Genomic DNA, 19,027 nt, shown 5'->3' on the forward strand with positions numbered 1-19,027 from the left:
GTATGCAGTCAACACCCCCTCCAACGCCTTTCCTTTGTCAAGTGATGATGAACTGCTCCTAGTTACTTCTGCTCTTGGGTGAAATTAGAAGTTACTCTCCTCAGCATTTATCTCACGCTAGCTCCCTCCCCAGCTTCAACCCCACTCCAAGCGCTTGCTTGGGCAGTGGCCGGCCGGATGGTCCCAGAGGAAGCAACATGCCACAATGCACCTGTTGCGCGCGTGTGCGCCGCCAGCTCGTATCGTTTACAGTACAATACCGGGCAGCACATTCCCCACATACACCGCAGTCATCCCACTAAAAATAGGCAGAGCCACCATGTAATGAAGTTGAGCTGCGTGCCGCTCTTCTCCTGGGAAAGCCCAGTGTCTGAGGAAATCCAGTTTGTGTAAGAGTTAGTTTGAATTAGTCTTGACAGCTCAGCTTTAGGAAAGATCTACATTTTGCACAAGCTATCATCAACCACTTAATCTATTAAGCACGTAATAGTACTAGTAACTTCTTGTATTCTTTAAAAAATGCGCTATGTCTTTTTTTTTATTAAATAAGCGGCAAACTTCAAGCCGGTGTTAATGCGTTACCACGGTTCCCGGATAGCCGAGGAATGTTGCTAAAATAATCTCTCAGAAACCCAGCGGCGGGGAATGCACGTTTTTAAATACTGTCCCACGTACACTCGTTAAACTTGATACAAGATCATCACTACCACCGTGGATTTTCTGTCCTTTATCCTTGCAACGTGACATTAAGCGTCGTTGCACACAAGCATTGTTTGTGGCACTCCGAATATAATTCACTGGAGCATATTAACCAAAGGGAATAGCAAAATAAAGATAATCCACTTCAGCATCGAACACTTTCCTCGCCGATTTTTACACTGTGGGGGGTTCACACGAACTACACCACGGTTAATGCCAACAGCTCAGGACCTACGCTGCGTGACCACACAGAAATGCTGACTAAAATACAGGTTGAGTCGCGTTCTTTTGTTTGGGTAGAAAAGGGTTATTTCTATAACGACACTCACGGTTCTGAGGAACTGAATTTCATCTTCCCCTTCACCCCCTTCAGCCATGGTTGGTGAAGAGCCGGCTGTGCTCGCCCGCTGGACCCTTCGTCCCTCTACTGTCAGTAAGCCGCTGGTCTCTCGGTATTAGCATAAGACGGATCCATACATCCATATAGGGGAGCTTGGGCACGCCGTAAGCGACGACTGTCAATCAGCCCTCACTTTCATTGCAACTGCCCTTCCACGGGAAATTCCGAAACCAGTAAAACATTTGTTTGCGTGCTTTTTCTCATTAAGGGGAATTTGTCGCCCATCCAAACAAAACCCCAAATTTGTTTCCCTAAAGTGCTGAGCAAGAAACATAAAAGTGTGATTAATGCAACCCTTAGTTTCTCTTTATGATCTGCTCAGCGTGGATCACTTTGGTTGTGGGACTGAATGGTGAAAAAGAAACTATCTAGAAGCCTGCCCGATTTGCATACTAGCGTTTTTAACCACCGCAGAGCCAGGAACAATTTCACCCAGGTTATCTGTGGACGTAATAGTTTTCCACTTGTGCATATTGAAACAATCAGCTGCATTCAGCTGAAAGATGGTAGGGAATCCTCACACAGCTCTGCGCTCCACTTTGATTCTGCGTTTATAAGAACACCGCATTGAGGCTTCAAATCCGCTGCATTACGAGTTTAGAAGGATATTTTTAAAATTTCTCAGCATGTGTGAAAGTGCCTTGATGAATGTGCTTAATTGCCAGGTGTTAATACAAGATAACCAGAAATCAAACCATACACTGAGTGTGCGCTAACATTCCATGATCTAACTTGGTTATTATTCTAGAAAAGTGCTCGCTGCGGTGAGAGGGATCTCTGTTAAAACTAAATCTTTTCAGGCATCTTTAGCGGCCAGGCAGCAATATTGTTTTTCCAGTGCTTCTAAAATGCGGGAATCTCAGAAATGGACCGCTTCTAACTCACATATGATCTGAAATCACTTCACTCAACGTTCATTGTAGCATATAATTAAATATGTTTTCAAAATTGCTTATCTCGGGGTGTTGACAAATTGAATTTTATGGTTAAAAAAACATCCGAATTAATAAAAAAAATTACACCAGTGCAAATAGTTTATTTTTAAGAATAGAGTTATAGTCCTCATAAAAGTATGTGTCTGTAAATGACCAACCTTTTCTATTTCAGGCTCTGAATGCAAACATATGCAGTCTGTACAGTATAGGTACATTGAATAATAAGCTGTCGTCTTATTTTAATAATGCACTTGAACGACGTTCCAAACAAAATACCCCGGACTCCACTACTGTGGCACTTTTATATTTTCCTGAAGCTTCGGGGCTAGATTACTGAAAATTCAAAGGAAGCACTCATAAGAAACTGGGACTCCAGAAAATTTAAACTTTTAACTATTTCCTGCACAGATAAAAGCTATAACCAAAATCCAATAAGTAATTCAAGAGAAACTACAGTGCTAAGAATGTGCTACACCAAGAAGCATTTGAGGGGATTAGCATAGCTTGATTCCTGGGATGGTGGAAATGCAGCCTGAGAGTAGTTTATATTTACTAGAAATTAGAGGAATGAAAGGGGACTTAACTGAAACTTAGAGAATTCTGACAAAGCAAGTCAAACTGAATATGGGAAGGGTATTTTCCCTACCTGTGGTGACTACAACCAGGGTTCACAGTCTCTGGTTTCAGGAGCAGGGCCAGAAACACAGGACTGAGAAGAAAGTTCTTCACTAAGACAGTAGTGATGGATATTTTAAACAAGATGGATAGGTTTCATGCCACAAAAGCATCAAGAGGTATGGGCAGAGAAAATGGAGTGTAGAATTGAGGTAAGTGATCAGTCATAATTGAATTCTATGCTGGAGCAGAGCAGAAAGGCCGAATGGCCTTCTCTTGCATGATAAATACACAAAACCAAAAGTAGTGCACACATTCCTGCAAGCATAGAAGTGCAACACCTGCCCATTCACCTCCTTCCTCATCTCCATTCAGGACTCCAAACAGTCCTTCCAACTAAAGCAACACTTCATCTGTGATTCTGTTGGTGTCATCTATTGTACCCAATGCTCCCAATTCAACCTCCTCTACATTAGTAAGACTTGACGTGAATTGGGGGTTCACTTTGTCAAGCACCTCTACTCCATCTGCCAAAAGTGGAATTTCCTGGTGGCTAATTTACATTTTAATTCCTATCTGCATTCCTGTTGCAACATGTCAATCTATGGCCTCCTCCTTTGACATGACAAGGCCATTCTCAGGGTGAAGGAGCAACTCCTCATATTCTGTCAAGGTAGCCTTTAACCTGATGGCATGAGCATCAATTTCTCCTTCCAGTAATTTTTTCCCTCCACTTTCCTCTTATTTTTCTACTCTGGCTTACCTCTTCTCCTCACTTGCCTATCACCTGCTCCTGATGCCCCTCCTTCTCCCCTTTCTCTCATGGTCCATTCTACTCTCCTATCAGATTCCTTCTTCTCCTTTTCCACCCAACTGGCTTCACCCATCACCTTCTAGCTAGCACTCCTTCCTCTCCCTCCAGCTTTACATTCTGGGATCTTCCCCATTCCTTTTCAGTCCTGAAGAAGGGTTTCAGCCCAAAATGTTGACTGTTTATTTATTTCCCTAGATGTTTCCTGACCTGCTAAGTTTCTCCAGCAGTTTATGGGTGTTGCACTGGATTTTCAGCATCTGCAGAATCTCTTGTATTTAGAAAAATAGAAACATAGAAAAGATACAGCACAATACAGGCCCTTTGGCCCACAATGCTGTGCCAAACCTGTATTTCAGAAATTACCGAGGGTTACCTGTAGCCCTCTACTTTTTAAGCTCCATACACCTATCCAGGAGTCCCTTAAAAGACCCTATTATATCCACCTCCACCACCATTGCCAGCAGCCCATTCCACGCACTCACCACTCTTTGCATAAAAAACTTACCCCTGACATCTCCTCTGTACCTACTTCTAAGCACCTTAAAATTGTGCCCTCTCATGTTAGCCATTTCAGTCCTGGGAAAAAAAGCAAAGCATCTGACTATCCACACAATCAATGCCTCTCATCATCTTATCCACCTAAAAAAGTTAAATTTTACCATGATGTGCTTGAATGTAGTAGGGTGGGACAAGGATCATGTGGAGCATCAATGTCAGAAAAGACCAATTGGACTGAATAAGTAGTTGTGCTGTAGATTGTGCAATACAGGTTACTATCTTAGGTATTGTTAGGGCATTTTAGCACATAGAGTAAATAACTTCAGCCAGGGATCTTCAAATCTGAATATAGATTTTAGATTAAAATTAAAATGCAGCTCTGAACAATGGGTTCCTGAAAACCATGTATCACAGAAAATGCTGATTAAAATTCATTTAGATGTCTGTGGTGTGGGTGTGAAGCGGAAGGTGTGAAGTTTGTGTGTAGTTCAAAGAAAGTATTGAGGATGCATTGTAAATATGAAATTGTCCTTCGACCTTTAGCACATAAAATGACATGTAGCATTGGGTCAGGCAGATCTCTTGCTACAAAAGGCTCTCAGTATGATGCCTGATTTATATTTAACCCCACTTAAGTTTAAGTTAACTTACAAACTGAGCATAAGCTTTCTGTGTTGAGGTGTAGAATTGGCAATAAGTGGCACATACTATTAGATCTGTCAACTGCTGAAATTCATCAATTAAAAATCAAAGTGCAAATAATTTTCTGTTCAGATCAGAAATTACTTTAATAATCCAATTAATAGTGCTGCATATGTTGCATAGCTGCAGTCTCAAGCAAAGTTGCTTCACATACCTATGACCAAATATGGAAGATTCCAGTGTCACAAAGGTGGTGTGAAGTTAGAATGGGGAAGAATATCAAAATGCTTTCAAATAGAAACTAAATTTCTCCCACAAACATCACAACATTATTGATAAATGATAAAAGAGGTTCATTACTGTGGGGTCAGATTTATTTTTCTTGAGAAAGGCTCATCCTGCCAAACAGCATCTGTGGAGAAAATAAATAAACTAACAGGACACGCAGATGTCCTCTGCAACCAGAATTACAAAGTTTCTGCTCTTTCCATATTAGCTAATATACTTACTACTTGTTACACCATTTGCAATTAGGGCAGCAATGAAGGTCCTCCATCTCTAGTGGTGTTCAGGGATTCCTTCATCATGATGGTAGCTTCCTCTTTATTTTCATTATTGTTAGTCATACAAGTCCTGAGTGGAGACACAGGAATACTGTTACATTCAGATGTAGAAGGATTCTTCATTGCTGTTTCCATAACAATTTTGTTTTACCCTTCAGAATTGTTAGCCCAAGCTGATCCCCCAGAACCTGGAGGACCGGTGGGGCACTCTTAACTTGTTCTATATCCTTTGACCTGTTTGGCAAGGATGACCCTATTAAGAGCCCTGACTCCAGCCAACATAGCTCTTCAGGTCATTCAGGCATGCAAACATTCAAACCATAACAAGGTTGTGGCCCTCTGGAGGATGTTAACCAATATAGAGTGTTTCAATTACTTTCTCTTTAGCCATCATGCTTCCAGCTTTCACAATTTGTATTGCTAAAGTTGAGGAGACAGTTCATGGGATAGAGTGGAAAAACACTTTAATCTGTTTTTGAGTTCAATTTAAGATTACATAGAACAATAAAGTAAAATCCAAGATAATAGTTCTACCTGGATCTCAGAAGATGCTTATGTTTTAAGTAAAATAATGGATTTTTTGGGAACATATTGTATCTACTAGGAATAAAATATTTGAAGTGGTGCTTTCTGTAATGTTTTCCTTGAATTTTTATGGGGAGTTTTGGATTAAAATAATAGGATTTTGCTTCCATTAACAAAGCTTTAATGATAAAGCTATAATACATGCAATCAATACTCATATGCTACTTTATTTTAGTTTAAGATTTCCTTTAAGAGTACTCTGTAAACCGCTTCCTCAAAAACACTGAGGATACTTTATCTCATAATTCAGCCAATAGAAAGCTCTTTTTTCAATTGATACTGCTATTTTAATTAACTAGATCAAATACTTTTGTTTATGGTACAAATTTATGGTTATTATCAACTCATGGTTTTGTTCACAAGCAGGATAGTTGGGCAAAACTCATTGATAGTTGAAGTAATTCTTGAAACATGTCCTAATCATTATTAGCAGATTATTTACCTCCTTTCAAACTAGCAATCAACAACCAAAACAGGAACTAAATGATTGAAATTTGGTAGTATTGGGGCTTCAAAACAGTTGTCTCAACATTCAAAATGAAGGGCTCATTTTAGTCTAGGAATGTACTAACCACATTCAAAGAAGCTATTTCACAGATTAGGGTCCAAAGCTGTCTAAGTTACTAACTAGTATTTAAATAAAATTCCAATAAAGAATAAGCTTGCAGAAAAGTGAGAGCACATCCTGTGACATCTGGGTTCAATATTGCTGGATACTTTTATGTAGTGTGTCTCTTCTTCCAAAGAAGTGGACAGTCTGGATGAATGGACTAAAGCCAGATCTTTGAATGATAGTGCTGAGAGACAGCACTTTCATCTGCACAGCAGCCCTACACTGTCCAGCTAAACACTTAAGACTAACGTCTCTGGAGTTGAGCATAAATCTTGAATCTTCTGATTCAGAGCTTTATCAAGTAGTAGTATTTCTTCAATGTCCAGAAAGAACTATTTCTCTACTGCTTCACAAATTTACCAAAGTCGTCCATCAAAGCCTAATTGTATTGCCCCGAGGTGTCAAAGTCACCATGGGCAATAGCATTTATGCTATTGGCTCTTACAGAGCTGTAGAAAGTTACATCAGCGCCTCTTGTTTGATAGATTTAATTTGTGTAAGGATGTCAATGGAGCTATCTATACTAGAATAATAGTTAAATCTCTCTCCCAGATGAAAAGAGCAGAAGGCAAAGAGAGCATGAGGCTGTGCATGCATAGCTAGCTTCCCCTTGTTCGGAAATAACTTGAGCTAAGTTCACATTGTTTTACATGTTCCCACCTCGGCTGGAATTTGGATTTGGTTATCATGCTTTGTGACTTTGCATTAGGTCATACCAACCACCTGGAGAGTTAGCCATTACTATTGAATTGGAGTCCACAAGGAAGAGAACTAGTACAAAGGAGAAGAGTAGAAGTGACATCAATCCTTAGCTGTCAGTATTCTCTAATTACATTTCATTAAAGGGTGCTTCATATTATTCCTATTCCCAACACACTAATGTTTGCATAATCCTTATCACCATCCTTACAGAACTATTATTGCTTTCCTTCAGTATAGCCTTGTAGCAATCCTCTCAGTTCTCCTGAACTACAAAACTGCAAAACAGGAGTGCTTGCATGCTAAACAGTGAAAACAGCATACACCATCAAACCCACAGACAAAAAGGGTGTTGTTGCAAAGTGGTGCACTGACCTCTACTTTGCTGAGGCCAGGCAGGAACTCTCAGACATCTCCTCATACTTACCCCTCGAAGAGGGCCCCACTTCAGACCATCAGAAAACTGTCTCTAACACCATTACTGACCTCATCCATTCTGGAGAGCTCCCTCCCATCCACTGCCACCAAACTCATAGTTCCCTTATCCTGCACTGCTCACTTCTACCTCCTACAATCCTAATTGTCCGGGTAGGCCTTTTGTCTCTGCCTGCTCATGCCCCACTGAACTTGTGTCCTCATATCTCGATTCCAGTCTGTTCCCCTTGGTTCAATACCTTCCCATCTATATCGCCAACATTTTTCATGCCTTCGAACTCCTCAGTAACTTTCAGTTCCTTGGCCCTGACCACCGCATTTTCACCCTGGACGTTCAGTCCCTATACACTTCTATTCTATTTCAAGAAGGTCTCAAAGTTCTACACTTCTTTCTTGACAAAAGAACCAACAAATTTCCCTCCACTACCATCCTCCTCCATCTGGTAGAATTGGTCCTCACCTTGACCAATTTTTCCTTTGCTCCTCCAGCATTCTCCAAACTTGAGGGGTTGCCATGGGGACTTGCATGGGCCCCAGCTATGCCTGCCTCTTCAGTGGCTATGTAGAACAGTCTGTGCTCAAAGCCCTCCCCAGTTATACTCCCCAAATCTTCCTCCACTACACTGATCACTGCATCAGTGCTGCTTCATGCACCCATGCTGAACTTATCAATTTTATCAACTTTGCCTCTAATTTCCACCCTCTCCTTAAATTCCCTTGGTCCATCTCTGACACATTCCTCCCCTTTCTCAATCTCTCTGTTTCTATCTCTGGAGACAAACCTTCAACCAACATCTTTAATAAGTCTACTGATTCCCACGGTTAACTCGACTATACCTTTACCCACACTACCTCCTGTAAAAATGCTATTCCCTTTTCTCAGTTTATTCACCTCTACTGCATCTGTTCCCATGGCACAGCTTTCTTTTCCAGGACATCAGAGGTATTTTTCTTCTATAAAGAATGGGGTTCCGCTATTGATGCTTTCCCCACCCAAATCAGCTCCATTCCCTAGCATCTGTGCTCAGCCAATCTTCTCACTGTCTTAACAGTGATAGTTCCTTTTTGTCCTTAACTAATACCCCATCAGCCTCTGCATCACATTATCCTATGCAACCTATGCCATCTCCAAAGGAATCTTACCACTAAATGTATCTTTATCTCCACCACCCTTCCCCACTTCTGCTTTCTGCAGGGATTGCTCTCTCTGCAATTCCTTTGTCTATTCGTCCCCCCACATTAATCTTCCTCCTGGGACTTAGCCCTGCAAGTTGCTTAAGTGCTGCACCTGTCCATAGACCTCTAACCTCATATCCATTTAGGGCCCTAGGCAGTCCTTCCAGATGAGGCAACCACACCTGCAAATCTGCTGGGGTCATCTATTGTGTCCAGTGCTCCTAATGCAGTCTCCTCTACCTTGGTGAAACCTGTCATAAATTGGGGGAACCACTTCATCAAGCACCCCCGCCACATCTGCCACAAGTGGGACTTTCAGTTGCCAAACATTTTGTTTCCCAATACTATTCCTTTTCCAAAATGTTGGTCCATGGCCTCTTTTTGTGCCAAGATGAAGCCATCCTCAGAGTGGAGGAGCAACACCTTCTACTCTGTCTAGGATGCCTCCAACCTGACGACATGAATATCAATTTCTCCTTCCAGTTAACACATTTCACCTCCCACTTCCCTATTCCCAATTCTGACTTTTTACCTCTTCTCACTAGTTGATTACATCCCCCGGGTCCCCCCTCCTTCCCTTTCTCCTATGGTCCACTCTCCTCTCTTATCAGATTCCTTCTTCTCCAGCCCTCTACTTTTTCAACCCACTTGGCTTCACCTATCACCCTTTCCCTCCCCTCAAATTTTCAATCTGGCATCTTGCCCCTTCCTCCTCAGTCCTGAAGAAGTGTATCAGCATGAAATGTCGACTGTCTATTCATTTCCCTAGATGCTGCTTGACATCAGAGTAAGGTGGCTCTGTTAGTAAAAAATGAAATCACACACTTAGAAAGAGGTGACATAAGATTGGAAAATGTAGAAACCTTGTGCATTAAGAAACTGCAAGTGTAAAAAGACCCTGGGTTAGAAAAGGCATGTAAAAGAGGAAACTTTATCGTAGTCATGCGGGATTTCAATATACAGGTGCATTAGGAAAATCAGGTCTGGATCCCAAGAGGGAGATTTTTTAGAGTGCCTACGAGAAGGCTTTTTAGAGCAGCTTGCGGTTGAGCCCTCTAAGGGGAAGGTAATTGGTGACCATGGAGGAATTAAAATATGGAAGAAAACGCCAAACTTGAAAGGGTCAAGGACAGTGGAAGTAGACAAACCGATTGTCTTTGTTCTTGCCATGAGGTTGAAGGAATGGAGGCTGCCATTTTGCAAATCTGTTCTGCATCCTTCATTTTCTGAACTGGTGTTGTTTGGCTCAGACATTGTTTTAAAGTGGACACAATGATATGCCAGGCGATCTGCTGAACTAGGAATCATCTTCAAATAAGAAGTTATTTCTGAGGTATTCTTTGGTTAGATATAACATGCAGGTTTGTAAATGGTTTGGTCTGTGTGACTCATACCCTGAGTGATTCAAGCTGGTCCTGGTTTGGTAACTGATTTAAAACAAAAAGCCATAAATGACCAACTGTCACTTGCAGAAGAGAGCACTAAATGGATGCTGGCTTAGACCAGAGCTAATAAGAAGGTATTATAGGTCAGTCAGATGACCCTATAGCCAATAACACTGAAATGCAGCATTTGAACTGGTAAGGAATGAATATAAAAGCAGAGGCTTCAGAGATCCCATCATAAGGAAGACACACCATGCCATGGGCTGGGAGACGAAAGTCAATCATCTAGCCATGGGCAATCCTCAATTTCGGTGATGCAAATGGGAAAAGTGGTCTGGGTGAGTATTGGTACAAAGGAGACAGTAGAATTCATGTTTCAAGTTGATGACCTGGGGTTCAACAAAGTTATGTTGTTTGTGCAGAGACAACAAATTGCAAACTTCCAATAATTAAGAGTTATGTAGTGAGTTTCCTAAACTAGTTTTGTTAATGAATGGTCAACATAATGTTGGATTGGCTGTTGAGTAATGAACCAGATTTAATTAGGGAGCTTAAAATAAAGGAACCCCTAGGAAGTAGTGATCTAAATATGCAGGAATTTATCCTGCAGTTTGAGATGGAGAAGATAAAGTCAGATGTATTAATATTACAGTGGAGTAGTGAATTACTGAGGTATGAGAGAGAAGCTGGCCAAAGTTGATTTGAAGGGTTACACTATCAGGGATGACAGCAGGACAGCAGTGTCTGGAGTTGCTGAAGGCAATGTGGTTTAATCCAGCACACAGTAACCATGCAGTCTCTTTTTCCTTTTGTGTCACTGGACCAGGTAGATGAGGGTGCTGTCAAAATGGTAAACAATGGGGGAATGCTGTAGCACAGAAGGCACAGGAGCACATTTTACATAGAAACAGAGAAAATCTACTGGACAATACAGGCCCTTCAGCCCACAAAGTTGTGCTGAACATGTCCCTACCTTAGAAATTACTAGGCTTACCTATAGCCCTCTATTTTTCTAAGCTCCACGTACCTATCCAAAAGCCTCTTAAAAGACCCTACCATATCTGCCTCCACCACCATTGCCTGCAGCCCCATTCCACGCACTCACCACTCTCTGAGTAAAAAACTTACCCCTGACATCTCCTCTGTGCCTACTTCCCAGCACCTTAAACCTGTGTCCTCTTCTGGCAACCAGTTTAACCCTGGGAAAAAAGCCTCTGACTATCCACACAATCAATGCCTCTCATCATGTTATATACCTCTATCAGGTCACCTCTCAACCTCTGCCACTCCGAGGAGAAAACACCAAGTTCACTCAACCTGTTCTCATAAGGCATGCTCCCCAATCCAGGCAACATCCTTGTAAATCTCTTCTGAACCCTTTCTATGGCTTCCATATGCTTCCAATAGTGAGGTGACCAGAACTGAGCACAGTACTCCAAGTGGGGTCTGACCAGGGTCCTATATAGCTGCAACATTACCTCTCTGCTCCTAAATTCAATTCCATGATTGATGAAGGCCTTCTTAAACGTACGCATTCTTAACCACAGAGTCAACCTGCACAGCTGCTTTGAGTGTCCTATGGACTCAGACCCCAAGATCCCTCTGATCCTCCACACTGCCAAGAGTCTTACCATTAATACTATATTCTGCCATCATATTTGACCTACCAAAATGAACTTCACACTTACCTGGGTTGAACTCCATCTGCCACTTCTCACCCTGGTTTTGCATCCTATCAATGTCCCGCTGAAACCTCAATAGCCCTACACACTATCCACACCTCCAACCTTTGTGTCATCAGGAAACTTACTAACCCGTCCCTCCACTTCCCCATCCAGATCATTTATAAAAATCATGAAGAGTAAGGGTCCCAGATCAGATCCCTGAGGTACTCCACTGGTGACCAAACTCCATGCAGAATATGACCCGTCTCCAACCACTCTTTGCCTTCTGTGGTCAAGCCAGTTCTGGATCCAAAAGGCAATGTCCCCTTGGATCCCATGCCTCCTTACTTTCTCAATAAGCCTTCGATGGGGTACCTTATCAAATGCCTTGCTGAAATCCATATACACTACATCTACTGCTCTTCCTTTATCAACGTGTTTAGCCACATCCTCAAAAAGTTCAATCAGGCTCGTAAGGCATGACCTGTCCTTGACAAAGCCATTCCTAATCATATTATACCTATACAAATGTTCATAAATCCTGCCTCTCAGGACCTTCTCTGTCAACTTACCAACCACTGAGGTAAGACTCACTGGTCTATTATTTCCTGGACTACCTCAACTCCCTTTCTTGGATAAAGGAACAACATCTGCAACCCTCCAATCCTCCGGAACCATCCCCACTGATGATGCAAAGATCATCGCCAGAGGCTCAGCAATCTCTTCCCTCGCCTCCCACTGTAGCCTGGGGTACATCACATCTGGTACCGGCAACTTATCCAACTTGATGCTTTCCAAAAGCTTCAGCACATTCTCTTTCTTAATATCTACGTGCTCAAGCTTTTCAGTCCGCTGGAAGTCATCCCGACAATCGCCAAGATCCTTTTCCATAGTGAATACTGAAGTAAAGTATTCATTAAGTACCTCTGCCGGTTCCTCCGGTTCCATACACACTTTCCCAGTGTCACACTTGATAGGTCCTAATCTCATGTTTTATCCCCTTGCTCTTCACATACTTGTAGAATGCCTTGGGGTTTTCCTTAATCCTGTGCACCAAGGCCTTCTAATGCCTCCTTCTGGCTCTCATTTCCTTCTTAAGCTCCTTCTTTTTAGCCTTATAATCTTCTAGATCTCCAACATTACCTAGCTCTCTGAACTTCTTGTAAGCTTTTCTTTTCTTCTTGACTAGATTTATTACAGCCTTTGTAGTTAGTTAGGTATTTGCCACTATGTGTATGTTTAGTGTCTGTTCTGTCTTGCCACTTCAGGCATTCAGTTCAGCCAAGGATCTGCAACAGAGTTTTAAGGGTTAATGAACATTCAGTGTCATAGTCTTTCAACTTAAGGGACTTAAATAAGTACTTTTTTGACTTTGATGTTTGGTTGAGTGTTTCACTCTTTGTCTTGAGAATAAATAGTTAACATGCTTACTGCAGTGTCTTCTGTTCCACGCATTGAATCTGCAATGTTTCCCCTTTGCATTTGGTGGGGTCAGCAGGATCCTGTTTGTATAGAAGATGAGTAACTTTAGAAAGAAAGATAAGAGAGAGAACCCACTGTTTGAGGAGTGCTGAGACCTGGGATGCACCAACAACAGAGCAGGACTTGGGAGTCCGTAAACTGGTCAGACAAGTTGGACTCCCACGGGGTGAAAAATTGGACATCACTCAGTACTCGTACTTACTAAAACAGGGCTCCCCAGGAAAAAGGGGAACTGGAGGGATGTTTTCTGACTGTTGGCAACTATCATAAAGTACCAGCACGAGAAGATTGTACAGAGAGAGCAGGAAATAGTAAGTCTCAACAACAAGCTGGAGGATCTGCATCAGCACTGTACAACGGGGGAAACTGCTTGGCATATAGACAGGCCAAAAAGCTAGAAGACAATGGTAGAGAGATAGCCTGTTGGCTAGTGAAGGAGCAGCAATTCAAAGTTGACCAGTGGGACAATTGTCAACCAGATCCTTTTCAAGTTTGAACCTTGATGCTGTGGGGAGATGATCCCAGCATATGGAGCCAAGACAGTACAGGCCAGGCCAGTGATCACATAGTTCCATACCCAGCATGAAGGGCTTTGGACTGTGCTTCTTGGACCCTCATTGGACAGGAGGACAAGAACATGGGGGGGTGGGGGAGTAGTACAATGGGTCCCTCCGAGATAACAGAACTCAAGGAGTTCTCCACCAAGATTGAGAGATAGGTACAGATGCAGAAGTCAGAAAAGTCTTTGGCCACATGGTTGTTGAGGATATAGAGGGAGGGGATATACTGGAGCGAGTCTATCTAATCGAGAGAGGGATACCCTAGGGGGCACTATTGCCTCAACACGTGGTCAATAATGCTTTGACAATGCTGCTCACTTCCCATGAGGATTGGATGGTGGTCAAGGTCAAGTACCTCTCCCTCCTTGAGTGGGATTTAAAGCCCCAGGCGGAGGGCAACACAGAAGGTGAAAGGACCAGAGCTCTTCAGCAGTGTGCTCTAGGTTTACTAGGTTTACTCAGGTTTATACAGTGATAGTGATAGCGCACCAGAGGATTCTGAAATAACCCCTGAAGTGGTAGGGCATTTGGTTAGAACAGTGGTTCACCACTTGAAAGGGATGGTGCTGCCTTTAGTAGGACCGGGAGTCAGAGGTACCAGAATTTTTAAAAAATTATTTATTGAAATACAGCAATGGATTAGGCTTTGAGCCACACCACCCAACAACCCCCAATTTAATCCTAGCCTAACTACACAGCAATTTACAATGACCAATTAACCTACCAACCAGTACATTTTGTAATGTGGAAGGAAATAGAGGCACCCAGAGGAAACCCACACAGTCATGGGAAGAAAGTGCAAACTCCTTAGAGACAGCGGCTGGAATTGAACCTCAGTTGCTGGTACTGTCAAGTATTGTGCTAACCACTAGGCTGCAGTCATTCAGTTGCTGGAAGGGTCAGAGTATTTGGGAAAAAGTACACGTAGCCATATTCAGAAGTTGGCTAAGCAAACAGGTTGCTGGGGATCCTGCATGATCTGTAAGATGTTTTTGACGGTGCTTAAGGCTGGGGCACTCCCACCCTCTATATTATGCGGTCAGAGTACAGCCAGGGCAGAGTGGTCAGGAGGCCGTTAAGGTGAGGTCATTCCCCAAACCCTTGGCAGGATTCCTCCGATACCCCTCGCTGGAGTCTGTACAAAAGCCATTGTTTGACCTGCAGTGGCAGCAGGAGTTGGACGTTGAGTGGCACCTTCCTGCCCAACCCCTGTAGGGAGGTCATTCGCCTGTATTAAGGCGGGGTGGTGTTAAAGTGTGAATAGTTGAGTTTGAAAAATGTTGCACGAGATGTGGCCACACGTAAGTTTGTATGTGAGTGTGAGAGAGACAGAGAGATTGATTAATTCCACAACACATTCCTATGGATGGCATATAAGTATGTGAACCACACAAAAGCTTCAGACTGTGTGGGCTGCATGAAGGCCATCACATGTTGCAGAAGGGTTGTCACTGACACCAGTCCTCTTTAATAACAAAGAACAAGACTGTTGGAAGAACTTGTCAGGCTTCTCGTGATTTGGCATTCTGTTTTGGGGAAGCCAGCAGAGAATAGTCTATTCCAGCCAATTTCACTCCATACTCTGGGAATGGCCCTGCTTCTCAGTAACCCTCAGTGGACTAAGTGTTTTAAGGGCTAGTACTTCCTACAGAAAATATATCTAATTTCAAGATCCTGATTGGGAGAGTAATATCTCTGCCCACAGGGAAGGGGACAAAGCGTTGGTACAGGCAGTATGATGAGCAAAGGTCCAACCAGTCAGTGGGACACAGCGAGCAAGAGTGGGGGCAGTATCCTGGGACAACTGTGCCGACACCAACAGGTGCCATGAAGGTGGGCACACCCCGGATGCTAAGTGGTACATACTGGATTTGCAGCGCCTGTAACTTCCGCAGGATGGTATGACTGCTGCCATCCAGGATATGTGGTACAGTATTAATAGCCTTAGCAGCCTGCATGAGCATGCTGCCCATGAAGGTCATGCAGAAAGAGGCATATCACAGGGGCAGAAAGGTTCTGTGTAATAGCCATATGATACACCTAGAACTGATATGCTTTCCTCTGTGAAGGCGGCGCTGGCTAACGAGATGGCCACAGTTTTCAAGCACATAGAGGATGGGCTGACTCAGGTGTTGGTTGAAATGATGTTAACTTGGATGGTGGCCTTGCATAATCAGATGGCCTCAGTCTATCTGCTCCCAGAGAAAGGTGGCACCTGTACTGTGATTGGTCAGGAGTGCTGCTCCTGCATCCCCAACTTGTCTGGGAACATTCCTCACCCGGCTGATCATATACATACAAGATCAGGAAAGTAGGGGGATAGCTCCGTAAGAAGGGAGTGATTGGTCTTTTGGGGCATTCAGAGGTTGGTGGACTGCCATAGTAACTGGCGAGCTGAGTTCTGCGTATTATTGTGTTATGTTTTATGTGTAGTATAGTGAGGCATCCAAGGGGTTATACTAGCCTGCGGATGAGTGTCACGGTGTTGTCGCTTTTGAGGGGTGGAACATTGTAGTAACTGTCTTAACTTACCTGCTCAATGAAAGCCCCTGTCCATAGGGGGCAAGGACTGGCTCATGTAAGGAGCATTGCAGTCCCCCCCAGTGGCTTCCGTTTAGCTGATGATGTCACAGCTCCCAGTGGGGTTTAACTCCAGTGCGCATTAACTATGTGGTCTCTTTCTTCCTGTCAGATACCATGGACAAGGTAGAAGAGGTGCTGTGTAAACAGTAAACAGTGGGGGTATGCTCCAGTTAAGTACTTGCCAGTATGTGTATGTTTAGTGTCCTGCCACTTTGGGTGCTCAGCTTAGCTAAGGATCTGTAAAAGAGTTTAGCTTGAATGGTTATTGAACGTTTAGTGTCGTAGCCTTGTAAATTAGGGGGCTTAGCTGAGTACTTATTTGATGCTTGGCTGAGTGCTTCACTGTTTGTAAGTAAATAGTCAGTCTGCTTACTCACAATCGGTGTCTTCTGTCCCACACACCGTATCCATGAATCTGCTCTCCCATAACAGGAAAGATGAGGCAACCATGGCTGTGAAGGAAAGTCAAAGACAGCTTTAAAGGAAAACAGTGGGCATATAAAATAATAAAAATTATTGGTAAGTTAGAGGATTGGGAAGCTTTTGAAAACCAATAGAAGGCAACTAAACAAAACATAAGGAGAAAGAAGATGAAATATGAAGGTAAGCTAGTCAGTAATATAAAAGAGGACACAAAAAGTTTTTCAGATATATAAAGAGTAAAAGAGAAGTGAAAGAGCACTGGTTCGCTGCTGCCAGAATGCTTGGAAGAGGGCATGGCGGGCCATCCTAGTTGGCAACTGTGCCTACTGCTGCCAGGCTAACCAGCAGCAGTGTCCATTCAGCCTAATCTAGTCTGAGGATCACGTTTGGCTGTTTACCTGAGATCTATCCCTGCACACCAACTCCCACAAGCTCTCACCCTGGCTCATCGGTCCATTGTTCCTCAGGATCACACCTACCTCCTACATGTCCTGTCTAAAGGCCATTGGTCATGGACCACTCAACCCAGAAGAGCCTGTACCTCTGAAACCTAGGATAATGGAAGGTGGTCCAGTGTACATGGTTCACCGGTTGATGGATTCATGCCATTGTGGATGGGGTGTGCAATACCTACTCAACTGAGAAAGGTACAGCCCGAGGAGAGTTCTTGGATCCATCAGAAAGTTGCATAAGGGTGCATCTTCCCATCAAGACCTTGCTGAGAAAGGATGGTCCTGTTGCCCATGTCAGATTTGTCTGCCTCTATCACAAAAGGTCCAGAGGGTTTCAGATGGTGGTGAATGGGAGCAGTGGTGAAGCATCTCTTGAGCTCCTCGAGAGCATTGTACGCACCATTAGAGTATATTATTCATGAAATAGGTGACTTGGAGAGGGAGGCAAGAGGAGCAGTGATTTGGCTGTAGTTTCTGATGAATCAGCGATAGAAGTTGGAGAAGCACAAGAAGCACTGTATCTGTTTGAGGAAGCATGGTCAGGGACATCTCTGGAAATGACTGGAGTGTAGAACTGGCAATTTTCTACCTTGGAGCAAAGGTGGTCTTTGAGGAGACACTGAAGGACTGAATGGACATGACAGATGTTGTTTTAGGGATCCTTGGAGAAGATGATGATGTCAACGAGGTAGACAAACACATATGTCTCAGAGGATTTCATTAACGAAGGCTTGGAAAACAACAGGGCTGTTGAAAAGTCCAAATGGCATCACCAGGAATTCTTACTGGAGAGTGGGTGTTAAAAACACCATCTTCCACTTTCACTCATCCCCCTGGCAGATGCGTATCAGGAATGCTCCAAATGCACCATCCATCAATGTGGAGAGGGTAGTTGTTCTTAATGGTGATTTTGTTGAGTCCATGGTAGTAGATGCAGGGATGATGAGAATCAAAGAAGAACCCTGCAACAGCTGGGGACTGGAACAGTTAAATGAAGGCATGCTGTAGTGCTTCAATGATGTAGTCATTCATGGCTTTAGTCTCATGAGAGAAGAGGGGGAACAGATGACGTCTGGGAGGGGTGGAGACTCGGAGGGGGTCAATCACCCAGTCGTGTGGTCAGAGAGGTTGCAGAGTCCTGGCTTTCCTCTTGTCATCAATGTGATGGGAAGGTCGTGGTATTCCTGTGGGAGTTTGGTAACGTCAAGGGTTTCCTCCATCTTCAGAGAGATTTACAGGGTTAAATCAATGGAGGTTGCAGGCACATGGTCCAGCAGATGAGTACCAACTCAGCAGTGCACCGGATGAGCAGGTGAAGTAAGGATCATGAGTGGAGAGCCAAGGACAACCCAAGATGAGAAGAGTGTTGGGTGAGTCATCAGGTGTAATTGGATGGATTCACGGAGCTCTCTGATGCTCATGTGCATAGGCCATATTCATACTTTTGACCATCTCAGACCTCCAGGGACATCCATCAATGGCCATGATGCAGGAAGGGGTGAGAGATAGGCTCAGCTGCACACACAGAGTCTATCCAGAAAGTTGTCTGCAGCGCTGGAATCCACCACAGTCTCCTGTGCATGTAGAACCACTGGGGTGTGGAGGAGTATAGAGAGAGTGAGTCAGGCTATGGTATTGAGACCAGGGACTCAACTCTTCCTTTTGCAACAGGATTCTTAACTTCCTGACCTAGAAACCACAATCAGTAAGGGTAAGCAGCAACACCTCCATCACAATTATTTTCAACATTGGTGTCTCAGGCTTATTCTCTGCTCTCTATATATGTTACACGGGGGCAATGGAG

General features: G+C 43.5%; 1 protein-coding gene across 1 annotated transcript in view; it reads right to left on the reverse strand.

Moving 5' to 3' along the window:
* Positions 1–1,178, reverse strand: part of ryr3 (ryanodine receptor 3) — a 375,337-nt gene extending 374,159 nt beyond the window's left edge. Inside the window, 1 exon segment of the mRNA XM_059955616.1 lies at positions 1,029–1,178. Within this exon segment, the coding sequence (XP_059811599.1) occupies positions 1,029–1,178 (150 nt within the window).
* Positions 1,179–19,027: the final 17,849 nt, after the last annotated feature.

The sequence above is a fragment of the Hypanus sabinus genome, chromosome 2 (assembly GCF_030144855.1).
Source record: "Hypanus sabinus isolate sHypSab1 chromosome 2, sHypSab1.hap1, whole genome shotgun sequence".
NCBI classification, from domain to species: domain Eukaryota; kingdom Metazoa; phylum Chordata; class Chondrichthyes; order Myliobatiformes; family Dasyatidae; genus Hypanus; species Hypanus sabinus.